The following is a 21,313-nucleotide window of genomic DNA, read 5'->3' on the forward strand; positions in this document are numbered from 1 at the left end:
CACACACACACAAAACCAGGCAGCAACACATCCGCCATGCTGACCCTCAACACGGGGGGCCCCTCAGGGGTGCGTGCATAGTCTCTTCCTGTACTCCTTGTTCATCCACGACGACAATGAGACCTGGCAGTGTGGTGCCAGGACAACAACCTCTCTCTCAACGTCAGCAAGACAAAGGAGCTGATCGTGGACTACAGGAAACGGAGGGCCGAGCACACCCCCATTCACATCGACGGGGCTGTAGTAGAGCGGGTTAAGAACTACAAGTTCCTCAGTGTCCACATCACTGAGGAATTAACATGGTCCACACACGCCAACACAGTTGTGAAGAGGGCACGACAACGCCTCATCCCCCTCAGGAGGCTGAAAAGATTTGGCCTGGGTCCTCAAAAAGTCCTACAGCTGCACCATCGAGAGCATCTTGACTGGCTGTATCAACGGTTCTATATCAGGCGGGTTCAGAGGGAGGCCCTAAAAATTGTCAAAGACTCCAGTCACCTAAGTCATAGACTGTTCACTCTGATACCGCTCGGAAAGCTGTACCGATGCACCAAGTCTGGAACCAACAGGACCCTGAACAGCTTCTATCCCTAATGCATGCGACTGTTAAATAGTTAATTAAATAGTTAATCAAATAGTTCAGGTAGCTATCTGCATTGACCCTTTTTGCACAACCTCCTTTTGACTCATCACATATGCTGCTACTGTTTATTATCTATCTTGTAGCCTAGTCACTTTATTCATCGTTAAAATGTATATACAGTGCATTCGGAAAGTATTCAGACCCCTTCACTTTTTCCACATTTTGTTACATTACAGCTTTATTCTAAAATGGATACGCTCTCTCTCTCACACACACACACACACACACACACACACACACACACACACTAACATACATTGTTTTCTTTAAATGCAAAATAAAACATTGTGATGAAACATTGTTTCTTCATCCTGTCTGTCCTCCCTTTCTCCTCTCTTCTCTCCACTATCCCTCTTCCATCCTCTCCTCCCCTGTCTCTCCTCTCTTCTCTCCACTATCCCTCTTCCATCCTCTCCACCCCTGTCTCTCCTCCCTTTCTCCTCTCTTCTCTCCACTATCCCTCTTCCATCCTCTCCTCCCCTGTCTGTCCTCCCTTTCTCCTCTCTTCTCTCCACTATCCCTCTTCCATCCTCTCCACCCCTGTCTCTCCTCCCTTTCTCCTCTCTTCTCTCCACTATCCCTCTTCCATCCTCTCCTCCCCTGTCTGTCCTCCCTTTCTCCTCTCTTCTCTCCACTATCCCTCTTCCACCCTCTCCTCCCCTGTCTGTCCTCTCTTTCTCCTCTCTTCTCTCCACTATCCCTCTTCCATCCTCTCCTCCCCTGTCTCTCCTCCCTTTCTCCTCTCTTCTCTCCCCTCTATCCCTCTTCCATCCTCTCCACCCCTGTCTGTCCTCCCTTTCTCTTCTCTTCTCTCCCCTCTTCCATCCTCTCCTCCCCTGTCTGTCCTCCCTTTCTCCTCTCTTCTCTCCTCTATCCCTCTTCCATCCTCTCCTCCCCTGTCTCTCCTCCCTTCTCTCCCCTCTATCCCTCTTCCATCCTCTCCACCCCTGTCTGTCCTCCCTTTCTCCTCTCTTCTCTCCCCTCTTCCATCCTCTCCTCCCCTGTCTGTCCTCCCTTTCTCCTCTCTTCTCTCCTCTATCCCTTTTCCATCCTCTCCTCCCTCTCTCTCAGGCCGTAACCGTTGTCCTGCTGAGGCTAGTTGTCGTAAGTGGACAGATATCTTCCCTACAGCCCAGATAATGTGTGAGAAGATCTGGTCTGACTCCTACAGCTACACCAACCTGCCCAAGTCTTCTGGCCGCTGCATGCAGCTGTGGTTCACCGGGAAGAACCCCAACGAGAAGGTGGCGGAATACTACCTGAACCACGCCCCCTGGCAACGTGTTACCCCCACCTCACTCCTCCTCCTGGCAACAATGTCATTAAGCATTGTCCTGCTCTGAATAAAACCACAGATGTTCATGTCATGGATGGCTTTATGTGTCCTTGTCTCCCTACACACGTTAACTGTCTCTGTGTGACTATATGTCTCAAATCAAATGATATCCTATTCCACATGTGCACTACTTCTGACCAGAGACACAGGGAAATAAGTACTTCTCACCGTCACCCCCTCTTCATTCTGTCCTCTCTTTCCTCTACCGGAGAAGGGTTTAGCGTTTAGCCTGAGTCCCTCCTTGGCACTCAGGCTGCCAACAGAACCGTACTCTCTGTCTAGGACGTTAGGATATTTCAGGGAACCAAAATCACATGACCAGTCTGAGAGGGAGGCCAATCGGCTTCAGTTCTCAGTAATTAGGGGGTTCCATTCCCCAGTGTGTGTGTGTGTGTGTGTGTGTGTGTGTGTGTGTGTGTGTGTGTGTGTGTGTGTGTGTGTGTGTGTGTGTGTGTGTGTGTGTGTGTGTGTGTGTGTGCGTACAGTCTGTTCTCGTCTTTTATTTTTCTGTTTGTCACAGAATGTCTTAAGGGTGTGGCTAGCCTCCCGTTACCTGTGGTTACCAGGCCATAGCCCCTGCCCCTGCTGCCTAGGATGCAGGACACACTCTCTCACATGCGCACATACACACACTTACAGAACACACACATACACACCACACTCTGTCTGATGACATAGCCAGAAATAGCAGAAAGATGGACATGGTCAATATGGCTATTAATACACAGCCTCTTTCTGAGGTCACACACACTCACCTCACTCACTGTGTGTGTGTGTGTGTGTGTGTGTGTGTGTGTGTGTGTGTGTGTGTGTGTGTGTGTGTGTGTGTGTGTGTGTGTGTGTGTGTGTGTGTGTGTGTGTGTGTGTGTGTGTGTGGAGTGAGTGAAATGGTGTAAAACAGCATACCCGTATTCATATTTAAATTGAGCTTTAGGAATAGGTTGAAGGATCAGGCTTGGTATACAAAATAATTTACAACAAAACAAAAGTGTTAAGTAACAGTCTTGTTGGAGCACTGCTATTTTATGACCACTAGGTGGACTCACACTTCGCATAGAAAATGCAACACTAAAAACATGAAGTGAATTTGTATTAATTAGTACTATATTAATAAACATTCAGCTGCATAAACATGCACAACCCAAAATGACGTTTCTTTTTTTGTGAGGCCTAGTCTTGTGTCTTGGTTGAAATTAACAGCGAAAGGGACAGAGTTTAGCTCGCAGTAGCTGCAATGCCTCCCACTCTCCGGTTCACTCCATCTCCATGATTTCCGTGGGAAGCGCCGCGGAGCCTCTATGGCAGACTTTCAGGAACTGAGGAAGCGTCAGAAACGACCCACCGAGAAGTATTAACTTCTCAGTTTTCTCGCGTTTCCCAACTCTGATTCACACTACTCGCACTCGAATTTGTCGATTTATCGCCTCGTTCAGCTTGTTTAACTCAGGAAACCGTGTGTTTTCTGGGGCTGTTGCGATGGCCGGTGGCGGCGGGGTGTCGCCGCTGGGGCTAGCGCCTCCGTTGTGGTATCACCGGGACCTGAGTCGAGCTGCTGCCGAGGAACTACTGGCCCGAGCGGGACGAGACGGGAGTTTCCTGGTTCGGGACAGCGAAAGTGTTAACGGGGCGTACGCCTTGTGTGTGCTGTGAGTAGCCGGATTTAATGTTATCATTGGGAAAGTGTGGCTTTACTCAGGATAGACTAGCTGGGTTCTAAACTTCTTTCATTTGTCCCATGGTTGGGAGGGACACACGTCGTGGCAACTAATCACCTTGCTAGTCGGCAGTCAGTAAGCTACAGCAAAAATTATATCCGACGGTGGCTACTAACTAGTTATTTCACTAACTAAGACTATCTGGAAAAGTGATAACTAAGACTATCTGGAAAAGTGAGTTTCTTAAAACAGCGCCTGTCAACTCATCACAACAACTCAATTTAGGTTTGTTGTCTTGTTTTTCTACAGCCAACAGTAGCCCTATTTCAACCGCAATCACTACAATGTAGCCTTATATAATCATTGTGGAGGTAATAAGTTGTAAACAGTGTTCAGGGAAGGGAGGAAAAGGGTTGACTGCATATCATTGAACCCGGGCCTTTGTCCTGTCCGCTATGCGAGTGGGTTGCATGGGCAGCCATTGTCGCTACTTCTGTGTAATAAAATGAGTATTTACAATCTACTCCGTGGTACTTAGAGAGACGTTTTACCTGGTCAGGTCACGTAGTCATGTAAAACAACACAGACATGATTTAGGCACAATACACATACAAACACAGTTCTTCTGGTCCAGACAGTACAGGCTTTAATCACATGTCATGTCACACACACAGGAGACATGAGTTCTCCCTGGTGGCTGTCATGGCATCATCTCACACAGATTTACAGCTCTCCCAGGCCTCTCCCTAGCGTCTCACACACACACACACACACACACACACACACACACACACACACACACACACACACATACTTCCCTTTCCTATCAAGGGTATCAGACAGACATCAGTATGTTTCAGGAGCATTTTCTGAAAATAGGGCTAGCTGTTATTCAGAGTACTGATAAGTAGTGGTGGTTGGCAGATATTACAGCGAGAGAGGAACAGCCGTGTCATCTGTCTGTGGAACCTACTGTCACAGATGCAGGTGGGGAACTGTGTGTTGTTGAAGTAGGAATGGCTGTGGAACCTACTGTCACAGATGAAGGTGGGGAACTGTGTGTTGTTGAAGTAGGAATGGCTGTGGAACCTACTGTCACAGATGAAGGTGGGGAACTGTGTGTTGAAGTAGGAATGGCTGTGGAACCTACTGTCACAGATGAAGGTGGGGAACTGTGTGTTGAAGTAGGAATGGCTGTGGAACCTACTGTCACAGATGAAGGTGGGGAACTGTGTGTTGTTGAAGTAGGAATGGCTGTGGAACCTACTGTCACAGATGAAGGTGGGGAACTACGTGTTGTTGAAGTAGGAATGGCTGTGGAACCTACTGTCACAGATGAAGGTGGGGAACTGTGTGTTGTTGAAGTAGGAATGGCTGTGGAACCTACTGTCACAGATGAAGGTGGGGAACTACGTGTTGTTGAAGTAGGAATGGCTGTGGAACCTACTGTCACAGATGAAGGTGGGGAACTACGTGTTGTTGAAGTAGGAATGGCTGTGGAACCTACTGTCACAGATGGTGGGGAACTGTGTGTTGAAGTAGGAATGGCTGTGGAACCTACTGTCACAGATGAAGGTGGGGAACTGTGTGTTGTTGAAGTAGGAATGGCTGTGGAACCTACTGTCACAGATGAAGGTGGGGAACTGTGTGTTGTTGAAGTAGGAATGGCTGTGGAACCTACTGTCACAGATGAAGGTGGGGAACTGTGTGTTGTTGAAGTAGGAATGGCTGTGGTGGATGAGAGCGCAGAAACAAAGTGGTGGTTTACAGATACAGTGGGACAAAAAAGTATGTGAACCCTTTAGAATTACCTGGATTTTTGCATAAATTGGTCATAATTTTATCTGATCTTCATCTAAGTCACAACAATAGACAAACACAGTCTGCTTAAACTAATAACACACAAACAATTATAATTGTTCATGTCATTATTGAACACACTGTGTAAACATGTGATCCCTTGGATTTAATAACAGGTTGACCCTCCTTTGGCAGCAATAACCTCTACCAAACGTTTTCTGTAGTTGCGGATCTGACCTGCACAACGGTCAGGAGGAATTTTGGACCATTCCTCTTTACAAAACTGTTTCAGTTCCACAATATTGTTGGGATGTCTGGTGTGAACCGCTCTCTTGAGGTCATGCCACAGCATCTCAATCGGGTTGAGGTCAGGACTCTCCAGTCCAGAAGGTGTATTTTCTTCTGTTCAAGCCATTCTGTTGTTGATTTACTTCTTTATTTTGGGTTGCTGTCCTGTTGCATCACCTAACTTCTGTTGAGCTTCAATTGGCAGACAGATAGCCTTACATTCTCCTGCAAAATGTCTTGATAAACTTGGGAATTCATGTGTCCGTCGATGATAGCAAGCTGTCCAGGCCCTGAGGCAGCAAAGCAGCCCCAAACCATGATGCTCCCTCCACCATACTTTACAGTGGGGATGAGGTTTTGATGTTGGTGTGCTGTGCCTGTCTTTCCCACACATAGTGTTGTGTGTTCCTTCCAAACAACACAACTTTGGTTTCATCTGTCAACAGAATATTTTGCCAGTAGCGCTGTGGAACATCCAGGTGCTCTTTTGCAAACTTCAGACGTGCAGCAATGTTTTCTTTGGACAGCAGTGGCTTCTTCCGTGGTGTCCTCCCATGAACACCATTCTTGTTTAGTGTTTTACGTATCGTAGACTCGTCAACAGAGATGTTAGCATGTTCCAGAGATTTCTGTAAGTCTTTAGCTGACACTCTGGGATTCTTCTTAACCTCATTGAGCATTCTGTGCTGTGCTCTTGCAGTCATCTTTGCAGGATGGCCAGTCCTAGGGAGAGTAGCAACAGTGCTGAAATTTCTCCATTTATAAACAATTTATCTTACCGTGGACTGATGCACATCAAGGCTTTTAGAGATACTTTTGGAACACTTTCCAGCTTTATGCAAGGCAACAATTCTTAATCCTAGGTCTTCCGAGATCTCTTTTGTTCGAGGCATGGTTCACACCAGGCAATGCTTCTTGTGAATAGCAAACTCAAATTTTGTGAGTGTTTTTTGTGGGGCAAGGCCGCTCTAACCAACATCTCCAATCTCGACTCATTGATTGGACTCCAGGTTAGCTGACTCCTGACTCCAATTAGCTTTTGGAGAAGTCATTAGCCTAGGGGTTCACAGTTTTACCAACCTACACTGTGAATGTTTAAATGATGTATTCAATATAGACAAGAAAAATACCGTGAGAGGATATTTGAGAGGACTGGAAGCCGTGAGAGGACTGGAAGCCGTGAGAGGACTGGAAGCCGTGAGAGGACTGGAAGCCGTGAGAGGACTGGAAGCCGTGAGAGGACCGGAGGGAAACCCAGAGAGGACCGGAGGGAAACCCAGAGAGGACCGGAGGGAAACCCAGAGAGGACCGGAGGGAAACCCAGAGAGGACCGGAGGGAAACCCAGAGAGGACCGGAGGGAAACAGAGGGATGGAGGCAGAGTGCACTAAACACAGCACTGGGTTTATCATAAACTCACACATAGGGGGTGAAGCTTACTGTTGACATCTTAGCTCTCAGCCCACTAACTCCCACTCTACCATATCTCTCTCTTTCTCTCCATCTCTCCTCTCTCCTCTCTCAATTCAATTCAAAGGTCTTAATTGGCTTGGGAAACATATGTTTACATTGCCAAAGCAAGTGAAGTAGATCATAAATGAAAGTTCAGTAAACAATCATAAATTAACAGTAAACATTGCACTCACAAATGTTTTTAAATGATATAGACATTTCAAATGTTAAGGGGAAGGTGCAAATAGTTGAAGTATGAAAGGGGAAATAAATAGGCAGTAAATATAGTTTATTTTTACTATGTTTGTTCTTCACTGGTTGCTCTCTTGTGGCAACAGGTCACAAATCTTGCTGCTGTGATTGGACACTGTGGTATTTTACCCAATAGATATGGGAGTTGATCAAAAATGGAATTTATATTTTTGCATCTGTGTAATCTGAGGGAAATATGTGTCTCTAAAATGGTAATACATTTGGCAGGAGGTTAGGAAGTGCAGCTCAGTTTCCACCTCATTGTGTGGGCACTTTGGCTCTCAAGAGAAGACCGGCTATGGCAGCCTCTCTCAATAGCAAGGCTATGGCAGCCTCTCTCAATAGCAAGGCTATGGCAGCCTCTCTCAATAGCAAGGCTATGGCAGCCTCTCTCTATTGTTTTTGTTAATTACATGACATATTGGAAATAATGATCTTTTTGTTTTCTCATGATTTGGTTGGGTCTAATTGTGTTGCTGTCCTGGGGGTCTGTTAGTGTTTGTGAACAGAGCCCCAGGACCAACTTGCTTAGGGGACTCTTCTCCAGGTTCATCTCTCTGTAGGTGATGGCTTTGTTATGGAAGGTTTGGGAATCGCTTCCTTTTAGGTGGTTGTAGAATTTAACGGCTTTTTTCTGGATTTTGATAATTAGCGGGTATCGGCCTAATTCTGCTCTGCGTGCATTATTTGGTGTTTTACATTGTACACTGAGGATGTTTTTGCAGAATTCTGCATGCAAAGTCTCAAGTTGTATTCCTGGGATAGTTGAGTGTTGCAACAGGAACAATAGCAGTGTTCTACCCTATGAGATCCGAGCAGGAAGAGATGTCCAACTCCTCTCCACCACTCACACACACCATGAAGGACGGGGTGTGTTTTCAAACATCTCAGCTTGTTTTGGAGTGTGATTTCCTCTTCCTCATACTTGTGTGATCGCCAGACGTAGCCTGGGGGAAAAATCTTCATGAAAATGCTAAAAATAGAACAGTTGACCCAGCCTTGTGGCTCACCCTTACGTGTGTGTGTGTGCACTGGTAGGTAGGTGGGTGGAATAGTCTGAATCAGATGGAAGTATTTGTGTTTCCTCTCTGAGTGTTATGTTTTAGCAACATGGTCGACAGATGTGTTCTGATGTAAAAAAAAACTGATGAGGTGGTAGCAGCCAAAGTTTCCTGTAGACATCTAGCTATTGATACCTACTGCTTTACGCTCGGGGAGAGAAGGAAGTACTGACATGTGGGCAGAGAGGTCTCTCTCTCTGTCTCTGTCTCTCTTTCTCTCTCTCTCTCTCTCTCAATTCAATTCAATTCAATTCAAGGGGCTTTATTGGCATGGGAAACATGTGTTAACATTGCCAAAGCAAGTGAGGTAGACAATACACAAAAGTGAAACAAACAATACAAATTAACAGTAAACATTACACATACAGAAGTTTCAAAACAATAAAGACATTACAAATGTCATATTATATATATACAGTGTTGTAACAATGTACAAATGGTTAAAGCACACAAGTTAAAATAAATAAGCATAAATATGGGTTGTATTTACAATGGTGTTTGTTCTTCACTGGTTGCCCTTTTCTTGTGACAACAGGTCACAAATCTTGCTGCTGTGATGGCACACTGTGGAATTTCACCCAGTAGATAGTTTATCAAAATTGGATTTGTTTTCGAATTCTTTGTGGATCTGTGTAATCTGGGGGAAATATGTGTCTCTAATATGGTCATACATTACTCTCTCTGTCTCTCTCTCTTTATATATATATATATGTTTAGCTTTATTGGCATTATGGACAAGGTCAGTGTTGCCGAAGTGATACAAACCCCCAAATATGGGGGAAAACAGTGGCAACAATAAGATTAGTAGATTTCCTACTAATAAAGGAACAAAAATATATACATACAGTACCAGTCTAAAGTGTGGACACACCTACTCATTCCAGGTTTCTTTATTTTTACTATTTTCTACATTGTATAATAATAGTGAAGACATCAAATCTATGAAATAACACACATGGAATCATGTAGTAACTAAAAAAGTGTGAAACAAATTAGCCACCCTTTGCCTTGATGACAGCTTGGCACACAAAGAAAAACCGTGGAATGAGTAGGTGTCTAAACTTTTGACTGGTTCTGTAGATATAACAATCAAATCAAATCAATACAGACAACAAAGAAATATAGTGAACGTTCAGGCTAGAGGTCGACCGATTATGAATTTTCAACGCCGATACCGATTATTGGAGGACTAAAAAAGCCGATACCGATTTAATCGGCCGATTTAAAATAAATAAAAAATAAAAAAACTTTTTTTTAAATAAATGTATTTGTAATAATGACAATTACAACAATACTGAATGAACACTTATTTTAACTTAATATAATACATCAATAAAATCTATTTAGCCTCAAATAAATAATGAAACATGTTCAATTTGGTTTAAATAATGCAAAAACAAAGTTTTGGAGAAGAAAGTAAAAGTGCAATATGTGCCATGTAAAAAAGCTAACGTTTAAGTTCCTTGCTCAGAACATGAGAACATATGAAAGCTGGTGGTTCCTTTTAACACGAGTCTTCAATATTCCCAGGTAAGAAGTTTTAGGTTGTAGTTATTATAGGAATTATAGGACTATTTCCCTCTATACCATTTGTATTTCATTAACCTTTGACTATTGGATGTTCTTATAGGCACTTTAGTATTGCAAGTGTAACAGTATAGCTTCCGTCCCTCTCCTCGCTCCTCCCTGGGCTCGAACCATCAACACAACGACAACAGCCACCATCGAAGCAGCGTTACCCATGCAGAGCAAGGGGAACAACTACTAGAAGGCTCAGAGCGAGTGACGTTTGAAACGCTATTAGCGCGCGCTAACTAGCTAGCCATTTCACTTCGGTTACACCAGCATCATCTCGGGAGTGAATAGGCTTGAAGTCATAAACAGCGCAATGTTTGACGCACAATGAAGAGTTGCTGGCAAAACGCACGAAAGTGCTGTTTGAATGAATGTTTACGCGCCTGCTGCTGCCTACCACCACTCAGTCAGATACTTAGATACTTGTATGCTCAGTCAGATTATATGCAACGCAGGACACGCTAGGTAATATCATCAACCATGTATAGTTAACTAGTGGTTATGATTGATTGTTTTTTATAAGTTAAGTTTAATGCTAGCTAGCAACTTACCTTGGCTTACTGCATTTGCGTAACAGGCAGTCTCCTTGTGGAGTGCAACGAGAGAGAGGCAGGTCGTTATTGCTTTGGAGTAGTTAACTGTAAGCTTGCAAGATTGGATCCCCCGAGCTGACAATGTGAAAATCTGTCGTTCTGCCACTGAACAAGGCAGTTAACCCAACGTTCCTAGGCCGTCATTGAAAATTAGAATCTGTTCTTAACTGACTTGCCTAGTTAAATAAAGGTATAAAAAAAATAAAAAAAATCGGCGCCCAAAAATACCGATTTCCGATTGTTATGAAAACTTGAAATCGGCCCTAATTAATCGGCCATTCCGATTAATCGGTCGACCTCTAGTTCAGACTCAATTCAACAAACATGAAAATTGCATTTAGAAACTATTCCGATCCCTTGACTGTTTCAAAATGTTACGTTACAGCCTGGATTCATTTGTAGCGTCATACCCAAGAAGACTTGAGGCTGTAATCGCTGCCAAAGAATCTTCGACAAAGTACTGAGTACTTATGTAAATGTAATATTTCAGTTTTTTTTGTTTTTATGAATTTGCAAACATTTCTAAACCTGGTTTTGCTTTGTCATTATGGGGTATTGTGTATAGGTTGGGAGGGGGGGGTGATTTAATCTATTTTAGAATTAGGCTGTAATGTAAAACAAAATTTTGAAAAGTTGAGTGGTCTGAATAGGGTTGTACATTTTGGGGAATATTCAGAGGTGGAAACTTTCCATAGAAATATATGCAAATGTAATATTAATACCATTTAAATGTCCACATCTTGAACATCAGACTCTGAGGCCTCATCTTCACTGTCACTTTCCAACCTTGTTGAGGATGGCTCGTTGTCAGGCTCAAAAAGCCTCAAATTTGCCCGGATGGCCACCAATTTTTTAACCCTTGTATTGGTCAGCCTGTTGCTTGCGTTGTAAGTTTCAGGCTGCTTACCACTCTCTCACAAAATACTTCATCCAGGAGGATCCTCTTGATGGGGCTGTCCATATCGGCAGACTGTGATATGGCCATTTCTTGGAGAGACTCCTTCCCCTCCAGGAGACTGTCAAACATGATGATAACACCACCCCAACGGGTGTTACTGGGCAGCTTCAACGTGGTGCTCTTATTCTTCTCACTTTGCTTGGTGAGGTAGATTGCTGCTATAACTTGATGACCCTTCACATACCTAACCATTTCCTTGGCTCTCTTGTAGAGTGTATCCATAGTTTTCAGTGCCACAATGTCCTTGAGGAGCAGATTAAATGCATGAGCAGCACAGCCAATGGGTGTGATGTGAGGGTAGGTCTCCTCCACTTTAGACCAAGCAGCCTTCATGTTCGCAGCATTGTCTGTCATCAGTGCAAATACCTTCTGTGGTCCAAGGTCATTGATGACTGCCTTCAGCTCATCTGCAATGTAGAGACCAGTGTGTCTGTTGTCCCTTGTGTCTGTGCTCTGGTAGAATACTGTTTGAGATGTAGTTAATTATTCCTTGCCCACGAACATTCGACCATCCATCAGAGATGATTGCAATAAGTCTGCTTTCTCTATGATTTGCTTGACCTTCACTTGAACTCTGTTGAACTCTGCATCCAGCAAATGAGTAGATAAAGCATGTCTGATTGGAGGGGTGTATTCTGGGTGAAGAACATTCAGAAATCTCTTCCAATACACATTGCCTGTGAGCATCAGAGGTGAACCAGTTGCATACACAGCTCGAGCAAGACATTCATCAGAATATCTCTGACTACATTCCTCCATTGAGTCAAAAAAACTAATGGTTCCAGGAGGACCATGAGTTATTGCTATCGATAAGGTGTCTGATTCATAATTTTCACCTCAAATAGAAGTAAAGGGACTATTGACAGAGGTTGCTTGTTGTGAGCGCTGAGGGAACTTTATGCACTTGGCCAGATGATTCTGCATCTGTGTTGCATTCTTCACATGTGATTTGGCACAGTATGACACAGCTTTTCCTTCTACATTAGCTGCAGTGAAATGTCTGCAGATAGTTCCCGTGGCATTTTCCTGTAACGATTTTTTTTTAAATGAGTAAAAAAAAAAATATACAGTTCCATGTACAGATAAATAGTTACGCAGTTAGATTAAACAACTCCTTTGTAAGATAAATGTTTTAAAATTAAACATGTATGGAAACAGGTGTATTAACACTCCTTAGTTAGCAGGCTCAAGCAAGCTAAAACCCACATGGTAGCAAAAACTAACAATCAGAAATTGTTAACAAGTTAGAGATGATTTAAACACACTTTGCTGTAGGCTACACTTTACTAGTTAACAAAAAATCATGTATGTCATATAAAATACATTAATCCGACCCAGTATTGTAATCAAAACTTACCAGAAAGCATGTAGTCCTTGGCTCAGACAGTGTAGTAGTGTGGGCTCAATAGCATCTCATTAGTGTGCAAGATCTTGAGAATCAGCTGCACATTTGATGGTAGAATGCACTGTGCATGCAGAGGGTTGCAACTCCATTGAATTGGGGATAGTTTAACCTCTCTGGGATATATGTGGGACGCTAGCGTCCCACCTGGCCAACATCCAGTGACAATTCAGAGCGCCAAATTCAAATAAATTACTATAAAAATTTAACTTTCATGAAATCACACATTCAATATACCAAATTAAAGCTACACTTGTTGTGAAGCCAGCCAACATGTCAGATTTCAAAAATGCTTTACGGCGAAAGCAAACAATGCTATTATCTGAGGATAGCACACAAGCAAACAATCACAGACCATCATATTTCAACCCTCCCGGCGCGACACAAAACGCAGAAATAAAGATGTAATTCATGCCTTACCTTTGACGAGCTTCATCTGTTGGCACTCCAATATGTCCCATAAACATCACAAATGGTCCTTTTGTTCGATTAATTCCGTTGATTATATATCTAAAATGTCAATTTATTTGGCACGTTTGATCCAGAAAAACACCGGTTCCAACTTGCACAACGTGACTACAAAATATCTCAAAAGTTACCTGTAAGCTATGTCCAAACATTTCAAACTACTTTTGTAATACAACTTTAGGTATTTTTTAACGTAAATAATCGATAAAATTGAAGACGGGATGATCTGTGTTCAATACCGGAGGAAAACAATGTGTAGCATGTTTTCTGGTTACGCGCCTCTAACAAACAGTACACTTCACTGGAGCCTCATTCTGAACATGGCTACTTCTTCATTTCTCAAAGGAAAAACCTCAACCAATTTCTAAAGACTGTTGACATCCAGTGGAAGCGATAGGAACTGCAAGAAGGTCCCTTTAGAAATCTGGATTCCCAATGAAAACCCATTGAAAAGAGTGACCTAAAAATAAAAATAAATCTGGTTTGTCCTCGGGGTTTTGTCTGCCAAATAAGTTCTGTTATAGTCACAGACATGATTCAAACAGTTTTAGAAACTTCAGAGGGTTTTCTATCCAATACTAATAATAATATGCATATATTAGTATCTGGGAATGAGTAGGAGGCAGTTTTCTCTGGGCACGCTTTTCATCCAAACGTGAAAATGCTGCCCCCTATCCAAGATATGCCACCAGACCTAGAACTGCCTTGTGTGTCCCACAAAGGTTCACTTGTATAAGCTAACTTTTTTGATGAATTTAAGCAAAATTCCCGGGCTTAACTTCCCATGGATAATTTCCGACCCTTTGCAACCCCAGGTCTGAATTATTTCCCGAACAATAAGAACACCTTTCTAATATTGAGTTGCACCCCCTCCCCTTTTTGACCTCGGAACAGTTTCAATTCGTCAGGGCATGGACTCTACAAGGTGTCAAGAGCGTTCCACGGGGATGCTGGCCCATATTGACTCCAATGCTTCCCACAGTTGTGTCAAGTTGGCTGGATGTCCTTTGGGTGGTGGAACATTCTTTATTCAACTGTTGAGTGTGAATAAAATGGCAGCGTTGTAGTTGACACAAACCGGTGTGCCTGGAACCTACTACCATACCATGTTCAAAGGAACTTAAGTCTTTTGTCTTGCCCATTCACCCTCTGAATGGCACACATACACAATCCATGTCTCAATTGTCTCAAGGCTTAAAAAACTTCTTTAACTTGTCTCCTCACCTTCATCACACCGAGAGAGAGACACAGACGCGCACACACACCGAGAGAGAGACAGACACAGACACGCACACACGGAGAGAGAGACACAGACGCGCGCACACACACACCGAGAGAGAGACACACACAGAGACACACAGGCGCGCACACACACTCCCTCCTCCTCTCCCTTCCCTCTCCAACTCCTCCCCCCTTCTCTCTCTTCTCTCCATCCTTCTTTACCTCCTTCTCTCGCTCTCTCTCTCCTTCTCTCGCTCTCTCTCTCCTTCCTCGCTCTCTCTCTCCTTCCTCGCTCTCTCTCTCCTTCCTCGCTCTCTCTCTCTCCTTCCTCGCTCTCTCTCTCCTTCCTCGCTCTCTCTCTCCTTCCTCGCTCTCTCTCTCCTTCCTCGCTCGCTCTCTCCATCCTCGCTCGCTCTCTCCTTGCTCGCTCGCTCTCTCCTTGCTCGCTCGCTCTCTCCTTGCTCGCTCGCTCTCTCCTTGCTCGCTCGCTCTCTCCTTGCTCGCTCGCTCTCTCCTTGCTCGCTCGCTCTCTCCTTGCTCGCTCGCTCTCTCCTTGCTCGCTCGCTCTCTCCTTGCTCGCTCGCTCTCTCCTTGCTCGCTCGCTCTCTCCTTGCTCGCTCGCTCTCTCCTTGCTCGCTCGCTCTCTCCTTGCTCGCTCGCTCTCTCCTTCCTCGCTCTCTTTCTCGCGCTCTCTCTCGCTCTCTCTCTCGCTCTCTCTCTCGCTCTCTCTCTCGCTCTCTCTCTCGCTCTCTCTCTCGCTCTCTCTCTCTCGCTCTCTCTCTCTCGCTCTCGCTCTCTCGCTCTCTCGCTCTCTCGCTCTCTCGCTCTCTCGCTCTCTCGCTCTCTCGCTCTCTCTCTCTCGCTCTCTCTCTCTCGCTCTCTCTCTCTCTCGCTCTCTCTCTCGCTCTCTCTTTCTCGCTCTCTCTTTCTCGCTCTCTCTTTCTCGCTCTCTCTCTCTCGCTCTCTCTCTCTCGCTCTCTCTCTCTCGCTCTCTCCTTGCTCTCTCCTTGCTCTCTCCTTCATCTCTCGCTCTCTCCTTCACCTCTCGCTCTCTCCTTCCTCTCTCGCTCTCTCTTTCTCGCTCTCTCTTTCTTTCTCTCCTTCCTCTCGCTCTCTCCTTCCTCTCTCGCTCTCTCTTTCTCGCTCTCTCCTTCCTCTCTCGCTCTCTCTTTCTCGCTCTCTTTCTTTCTCTCCTTCCTCTCGCTCTCTTTCTCTCCTTCCTCTCGCTCTCTTTCTCTCCTTCCCCTCGCTCTTTCTCGCTCTCTCTCTCTCTCTCTCTCAATTTTTTTTTCTCCAAATTCAAGCTGCTTTATTGGCATGAAAAACATTGTGTCAATATTGCCAAAGCAACAATGTATACAATATAAACGATAACAAATAATAATATCAAATGGTAGTAAATAATAATACAAAATTAAATACAAAAATAATAACAATGCATGTAGTGCTTCAATTGGATGTTTGTTCCACATTTTAAAGTCCAGTTTGAGTGGCCCCCAAACCTCACTTCCGTAAAGAGCTATTGGTAGGATTACACTGTCAAATATTTTGGTCCAAATTCTAATTGGGATGTTGATTTTGAATAATTTCATTTTTATTGCATACAATGCTCTGCGGGCTTTTTCTTTGAGTGCATTCACTGACATATTAAAGTTTCCCAATGCCGATATGGTCAGACCAAGGTAGGTGTAATTTTTAGTGTGTTCAATTATGGTGTTGTTCAGGGTGAATTTATATTTGTGTTTCTGACATCTGTTTTTTTGGGGGGGGGGGAAATCATGATTTTCGTTTATTGGAAATTTACTGCCAGGGCCCAATTATGGCAATATTGCTCTAGAATATTAATGTTCTGTTGAAGACCTTCTTTGGTTGGTGATAGAAGTACCAAATCATCAGCATATAGCAGGTATTTCACCTCTGTGTCGAATAGTGTGAGTCCTGGGCCTGGAGAATGGTCCAACATGTCTGCTAATTCATTGATATAAATGTTGAAAAGATTTGGACTCAAACTGCAGCCTTGTCTCACACCTCGACGTTGTGAAAATAATTCTGTTCTTTGGTTTTTGATTTTTATTGCACACTTGTTTTCTGTGTACTTACATTTTATTAAGTCATACACCTTACCACCAAGCCCACTTTGGAGAGTTTTGCAGAATAGCCCTTTGTGCCAAATAGAATCAAATGCTTTTTTAAAGTCAATAATGCAAGCAAAGATTTTGCCCTCCTTTTTTTTGGTGGACGTGTTTATTAATTTGTGTGTGTAGGGTGTATATATGGTCAGTAGTGCGATGGTTAGGGAGAAAGCCAATTTAACATTTACTTATTTAAAAATAATTCTTGAAGAAAGGTTTGAATTCTTGAATTCAAAATGCTACAGAAAACCTTTCCCAAGTTACTGTTTACGCAAATTCCCCTGTAATTATTGGGGTCTGATTTGTCTCCACTTTTGTGGATAGGGGAGATGAGCCCCTGGTTCCAGACATCAGTGAAGCAGCCAGAAGTTAAAACCATGTTGAACAATTTAAGCACAGCATTTTGCAACTCAGGTGTCCTGTTTTTCAGCATTTCATTTTATTTATTTATTTATTTATTATTATTTTTAATTTAAATTTTATCCCATTTTCTCCCCAATTTTCGTGGTATCCAATCGCTAGTAATTACTATCTTGTCTCATCGCTACAACTCCCGTACGGGCTCGGGAGAGACGAAGGTCGAAAGCCATGCGTCCTCCGAAGCACAACCCAACCAAGCCGCACTGCTTCTTAACACAGCGCACCTCCAACCCGGAAGCCAGCCGCACCAATGTGTCGGAGGAAACACCGTGTACCTGGCCCCCTTGGTTAGCGCGCACTGTGCCCGGCCCGCCACAGGAGTCGCTGGAGCGCGATGAGACAAGGATATCCCTACCGGCCAAACCCTCCCTAACCCGGACGACGCTATGCCAATTGTGCGTCGCCGCACGGACCTCCCGGTCGCGGCCAGCTGCGACAGAGCCTGGGCGCGAACCTAGAGACTCTGGTGGCGCAGCTAGCACTGCGATGCAGTGCCCTAGACCACTGCGCCACCCGGGAGGCCCCTAGCATTTCATTTCTGATGTTGTCTAGACCACAAGCCTTCTTTGATTTAATAGATTTGAGCTTTTCATTTAGTTCCTGTTGGGTTATTGGGTAATCTAATGGATGTTGGTTGTTTTTAGTGACTGATTCAAGGATGTTCAATTTTTCTTTAATTTCTAATTGGTTCTGTTGCAAGTCTTTTTGTGGGATGTTTTTGTATAGATGACCAAAACAAGTTTTACAAATTCCTACATCTTGTATGGCTAATTATTGTGGCTTTGTCGTGCTTAAATTGTTCCACATGTCCCAGAACTGATTTTGGTCAATTGCGTTTTCAATTTCATCAAGTGTCTTGTTGGTATAATTCAGTTTCTTGCGTTTCAGTGTTTGTTTATACTGTTTCAGAGTTTCAAAGTTTTCATATCGTAGCTCTGGGTTGTTTTGCTGCTTATGTTTTTCATTTGACATTCTAATTGTTTTACATTCATTATCAAACCATTTTTCGGAAACATTTTGTTTTTTGTTTCTGATGTTGCATTTCTTTGGTTTTCTCAAATTTGCTTTCGATGCTGCTTTTTGGAATATGCAGTTGATGTTTAGAGTAGCCGAATTGACACCATCTTTATTGTTTTGGTATGGTGAGTTATTGAAAAACTGTATAGAGTTCATCATTTCATTTGAGTTCAATGTTTCAATGAATCTCTCTGCGCTGTTTGGAGCCCATCTGTACGATTGTTTTATGTTGTAGAATTTATTGGGCTGTTTTTGTTTTTTCTCTCTCTGTCTCTCTCTATCTCTCTCTCTCTCTGTCTCTATCTCTCTGTCTCTGTCTCTCTGTCTCTCTGTCTCTCTGTCTCTCTGTCTCTCTGTCTCTCTGTCTCTCTGTCTCTCTGTCTCTCTGTTGCTCTCTCTCTCTCTCTCTGTCGCTCTCTCTCTCTCTGTCGCTCTCTCTCTCTCTGTCACTCTCTCTCTATCTCTCTCTGTCTCTCTATCTCTGTCTCTCTGTCTCTCTCTAGGTTTCAGAAGCATGTCCACACCTATAGGGTTCTCCCAGATGAAGAGGGATTCTTGGCAGTCCAGGTACCACTATACACCACCTCCATACACACACACCAATGGGTGTGAGTTGGTATTTGTTCTATGCATATCTAGCGTGTATATGCTGTGTGTACGGTACTGGATCAGTAGAAACTGGCAGGCTCTGGTGCTCGTGTTGGCTCTGAGCTGACACACACACACATGCACACAAACACACAGCAGGCTCTTTGTGCTCCGCGTCTAGCAGCTGGGAGAGTCACCAATCCCCCCGCAACACACACTCACATATCATAATACCCACCCCCCACACTCCTGGTCCCTTGCCTGGAATCCACACTGATTTCTCTGTTTCACTTTTGTTTCGCTTCACCAAATCATTTGGTGTACCAAGGCTTCAGTTCAATGAAACGTCACTGAAACAGAGTGGCTGCCGGGCTCCCCACCCGTTGGCAGTTGAGGGCCTGATGGTATTACAGCTTCCCTTACACCACTGTAAACCCTCCACCCACATGAACAGGAAGTGATTCAGCACACTCTCAGACACTGAGCTACCAAGACCAATCTACTACCTACCCACCAAACTACTACCTACCTACCTTCCTACCAATCTACTACCTACTCTTCTATCTACTACCTACTCTTCTATCTACTACCTACCCACCAATCTACTACCTACCCACCAATCTACTGCCTACCTACCTACCTACCTACCTACCTACCTACCTACCTACCTACCTACCTACCTACCTACCTACCTACCTACCTACCTACCTACCTACCTACCTACCTACCTACCTACCTACCTACCTACCAATCTACTACCTACCTACCTACCAATCTACTACCTACCTACCTACCTACCAATCTACTACCTACCTACCTACCTACCAATCTACTACCTACCTACCTACCAATCTACTACCTACCTACCTACCTACCAATCTACTGCCTACCTACCTACCTACCTACCTACCTACCTACCTACCTACCTACCAATCTACTACCTACCTACCTACCTACCAATCTACTACCTACCTACCTACCTACCAATCTACTACCTACCTACCAATCTACTACCTACCTACCTACCTACCTACCAATCTACTACCTACCAATCTACTACCTACCAATCTCCTACCTACCTACCTACCTACCTACCTACCTACCAATCTCCTACCTACCTACCAATCTCCTACCTACCTACCAATCTACTACCTACCTACCTACCTACCTACCTACCTACCTACCTACCTACCTACCTACCTACCAATCTACTACCTACCTACCTACCAATCTACTACCTACCTACCTACCAATCTACTACCTACCTACCAATCTACTACCTACCTACCTACCTACCAATCTACTACCTACCTACCTACCTACCAATCTACTGCCTACCTACCTACCTACCTACCTACCTACCTACCTACCTACCTACCTACCTACCTACCTACCTACCTACCAATCTACTACCTACCTACCTACCTACCAATCTACTACCTACCTACCAATCTACTACCTACCTACCTACCTACCTACCAATCTACTACCTACCTACCTACCTACCAATCTACTACCTACCTACCAATCTACTACCTACCTACCTACCTACCTACCAATCTACTACCTACCAATCTACTACCTACCAATCTCCTACCTACCTACCTACCTACCTACCAATCTCCTACCTACCTACCTACCTACCTACCAATCTCCTACCTACCTACCAATCTACTACCTACCTACCTACCTACCTACCTACCAATCTACTACCTACCTACCTACCTACCAATCTACTACCTACCTACCTACCTACCAATCTACTGCCTACCTACCTACCAATCTACTGCCTACCTACCTACCTACCTACCAATCTACTGCCTACCTACCTACCAATCTACTGCCTACCTACCTACCTACCAATCTACTGCCTACCTACCTACCTACCTACCAATCTACTGCCTACCTACCTACCAATCTACTGCCTACCTACCTACCTACCAATCTACTGCCTACCTACCTACCAATCTACTGCCTACCTACCTACCTACCAATCTACTGCCTACCTACCTACCTACCTACCAATCTACTGCCTACCTACCTACCAATCTACTGCCTACCTACCTACCTACCAATCTACTGCCTACCTACCTACCAATCTACTGCCTACCTACCTACCAATCTACTACCTACCTACCTACCAATCTACTACCTACCTACCTACCTACCTACCTACCTACCTACCTACCTACCTACCTACTGCCTACCTACCTTCCTACCAATCTACTACCTACTCTTCTTTCTACTAACTACCCACCAATCTACTGCCTACCTACCTACCTACCAATCTACTACCTACTCTTCTGCATTCCTACCTATCAATCTACTACCTACCCACCTACCTACCAAACTACCAGTGGAGGAGAGGACGGGTCATAATAGTGGCCGGAACAGAGCAAATGGAATGGCATCAAACACCTGGAAACCATGGAAACCATGTGTTTGATGTACAG

General features: G+C 44.2%; 2 protein-coding genes across 2 annotated transcripts in view; both read left to right on the forward strand.

The window, feature by feature from the left end:
• Positions 1-2,010, forward strand: part of folr (folate receptor) — a 5,313-nt gene extending 3,303 nt beyond the window's left edge. Inside the window, exon 5 of the mRNA XM_038974176.1 lies at positions 1,715-2,010. Coding sequence (XP_038830104.1) covers positions 1,715-1,986 — 272 coding nt within the window. The 3' untranslated portion in view covers positions 1,987-2,010. The remainder of the gene's footprint in view (positions 1-1,714) is intronic.
• Positions 2,011-3,196: 1,186 nt separating this feature from the next.
• The window catches only part of LOC120028434 (phosphatidylinositol 3,4,5-trisphosphate 5-phosphatase 2A-like), a 34,058-nt gene continuing 15,941 nt past the window's right edge, over positions 3,197-21,313 (forward strand). The window contains exons 1-2 of the mRNA XM_038973653.1: positions 3,197-3,625; positions 18,776-18,839. Coding sequence (XP_038829581.1) covers positions 3,456-3,625; positions 18,776-18,839 — 234 coding nt within the window. The 5' untranslated portion in view covers positions 3,197-3,455. The remainder of the gene's footprint in view (positions 3,626-18,775; positions 18,840-21,313) is intronic.

The sequence above is a fragment of the Salvelinus namaycush genome, chromosome 34 (assembly GCF_016432855.1).
Source record: "Salvelinus namaycush isolate Seneca chromosome 34, SaNama_1.0, whole genome shotgun sequence".
Taxonomy (NCBI): domain Eukaryota; kingdom Metazoa; phylum Chordata; class Actinopteri; order Salmoniformes; family Salmonidae; genus Salvelinus; species Salvelinus namaycush.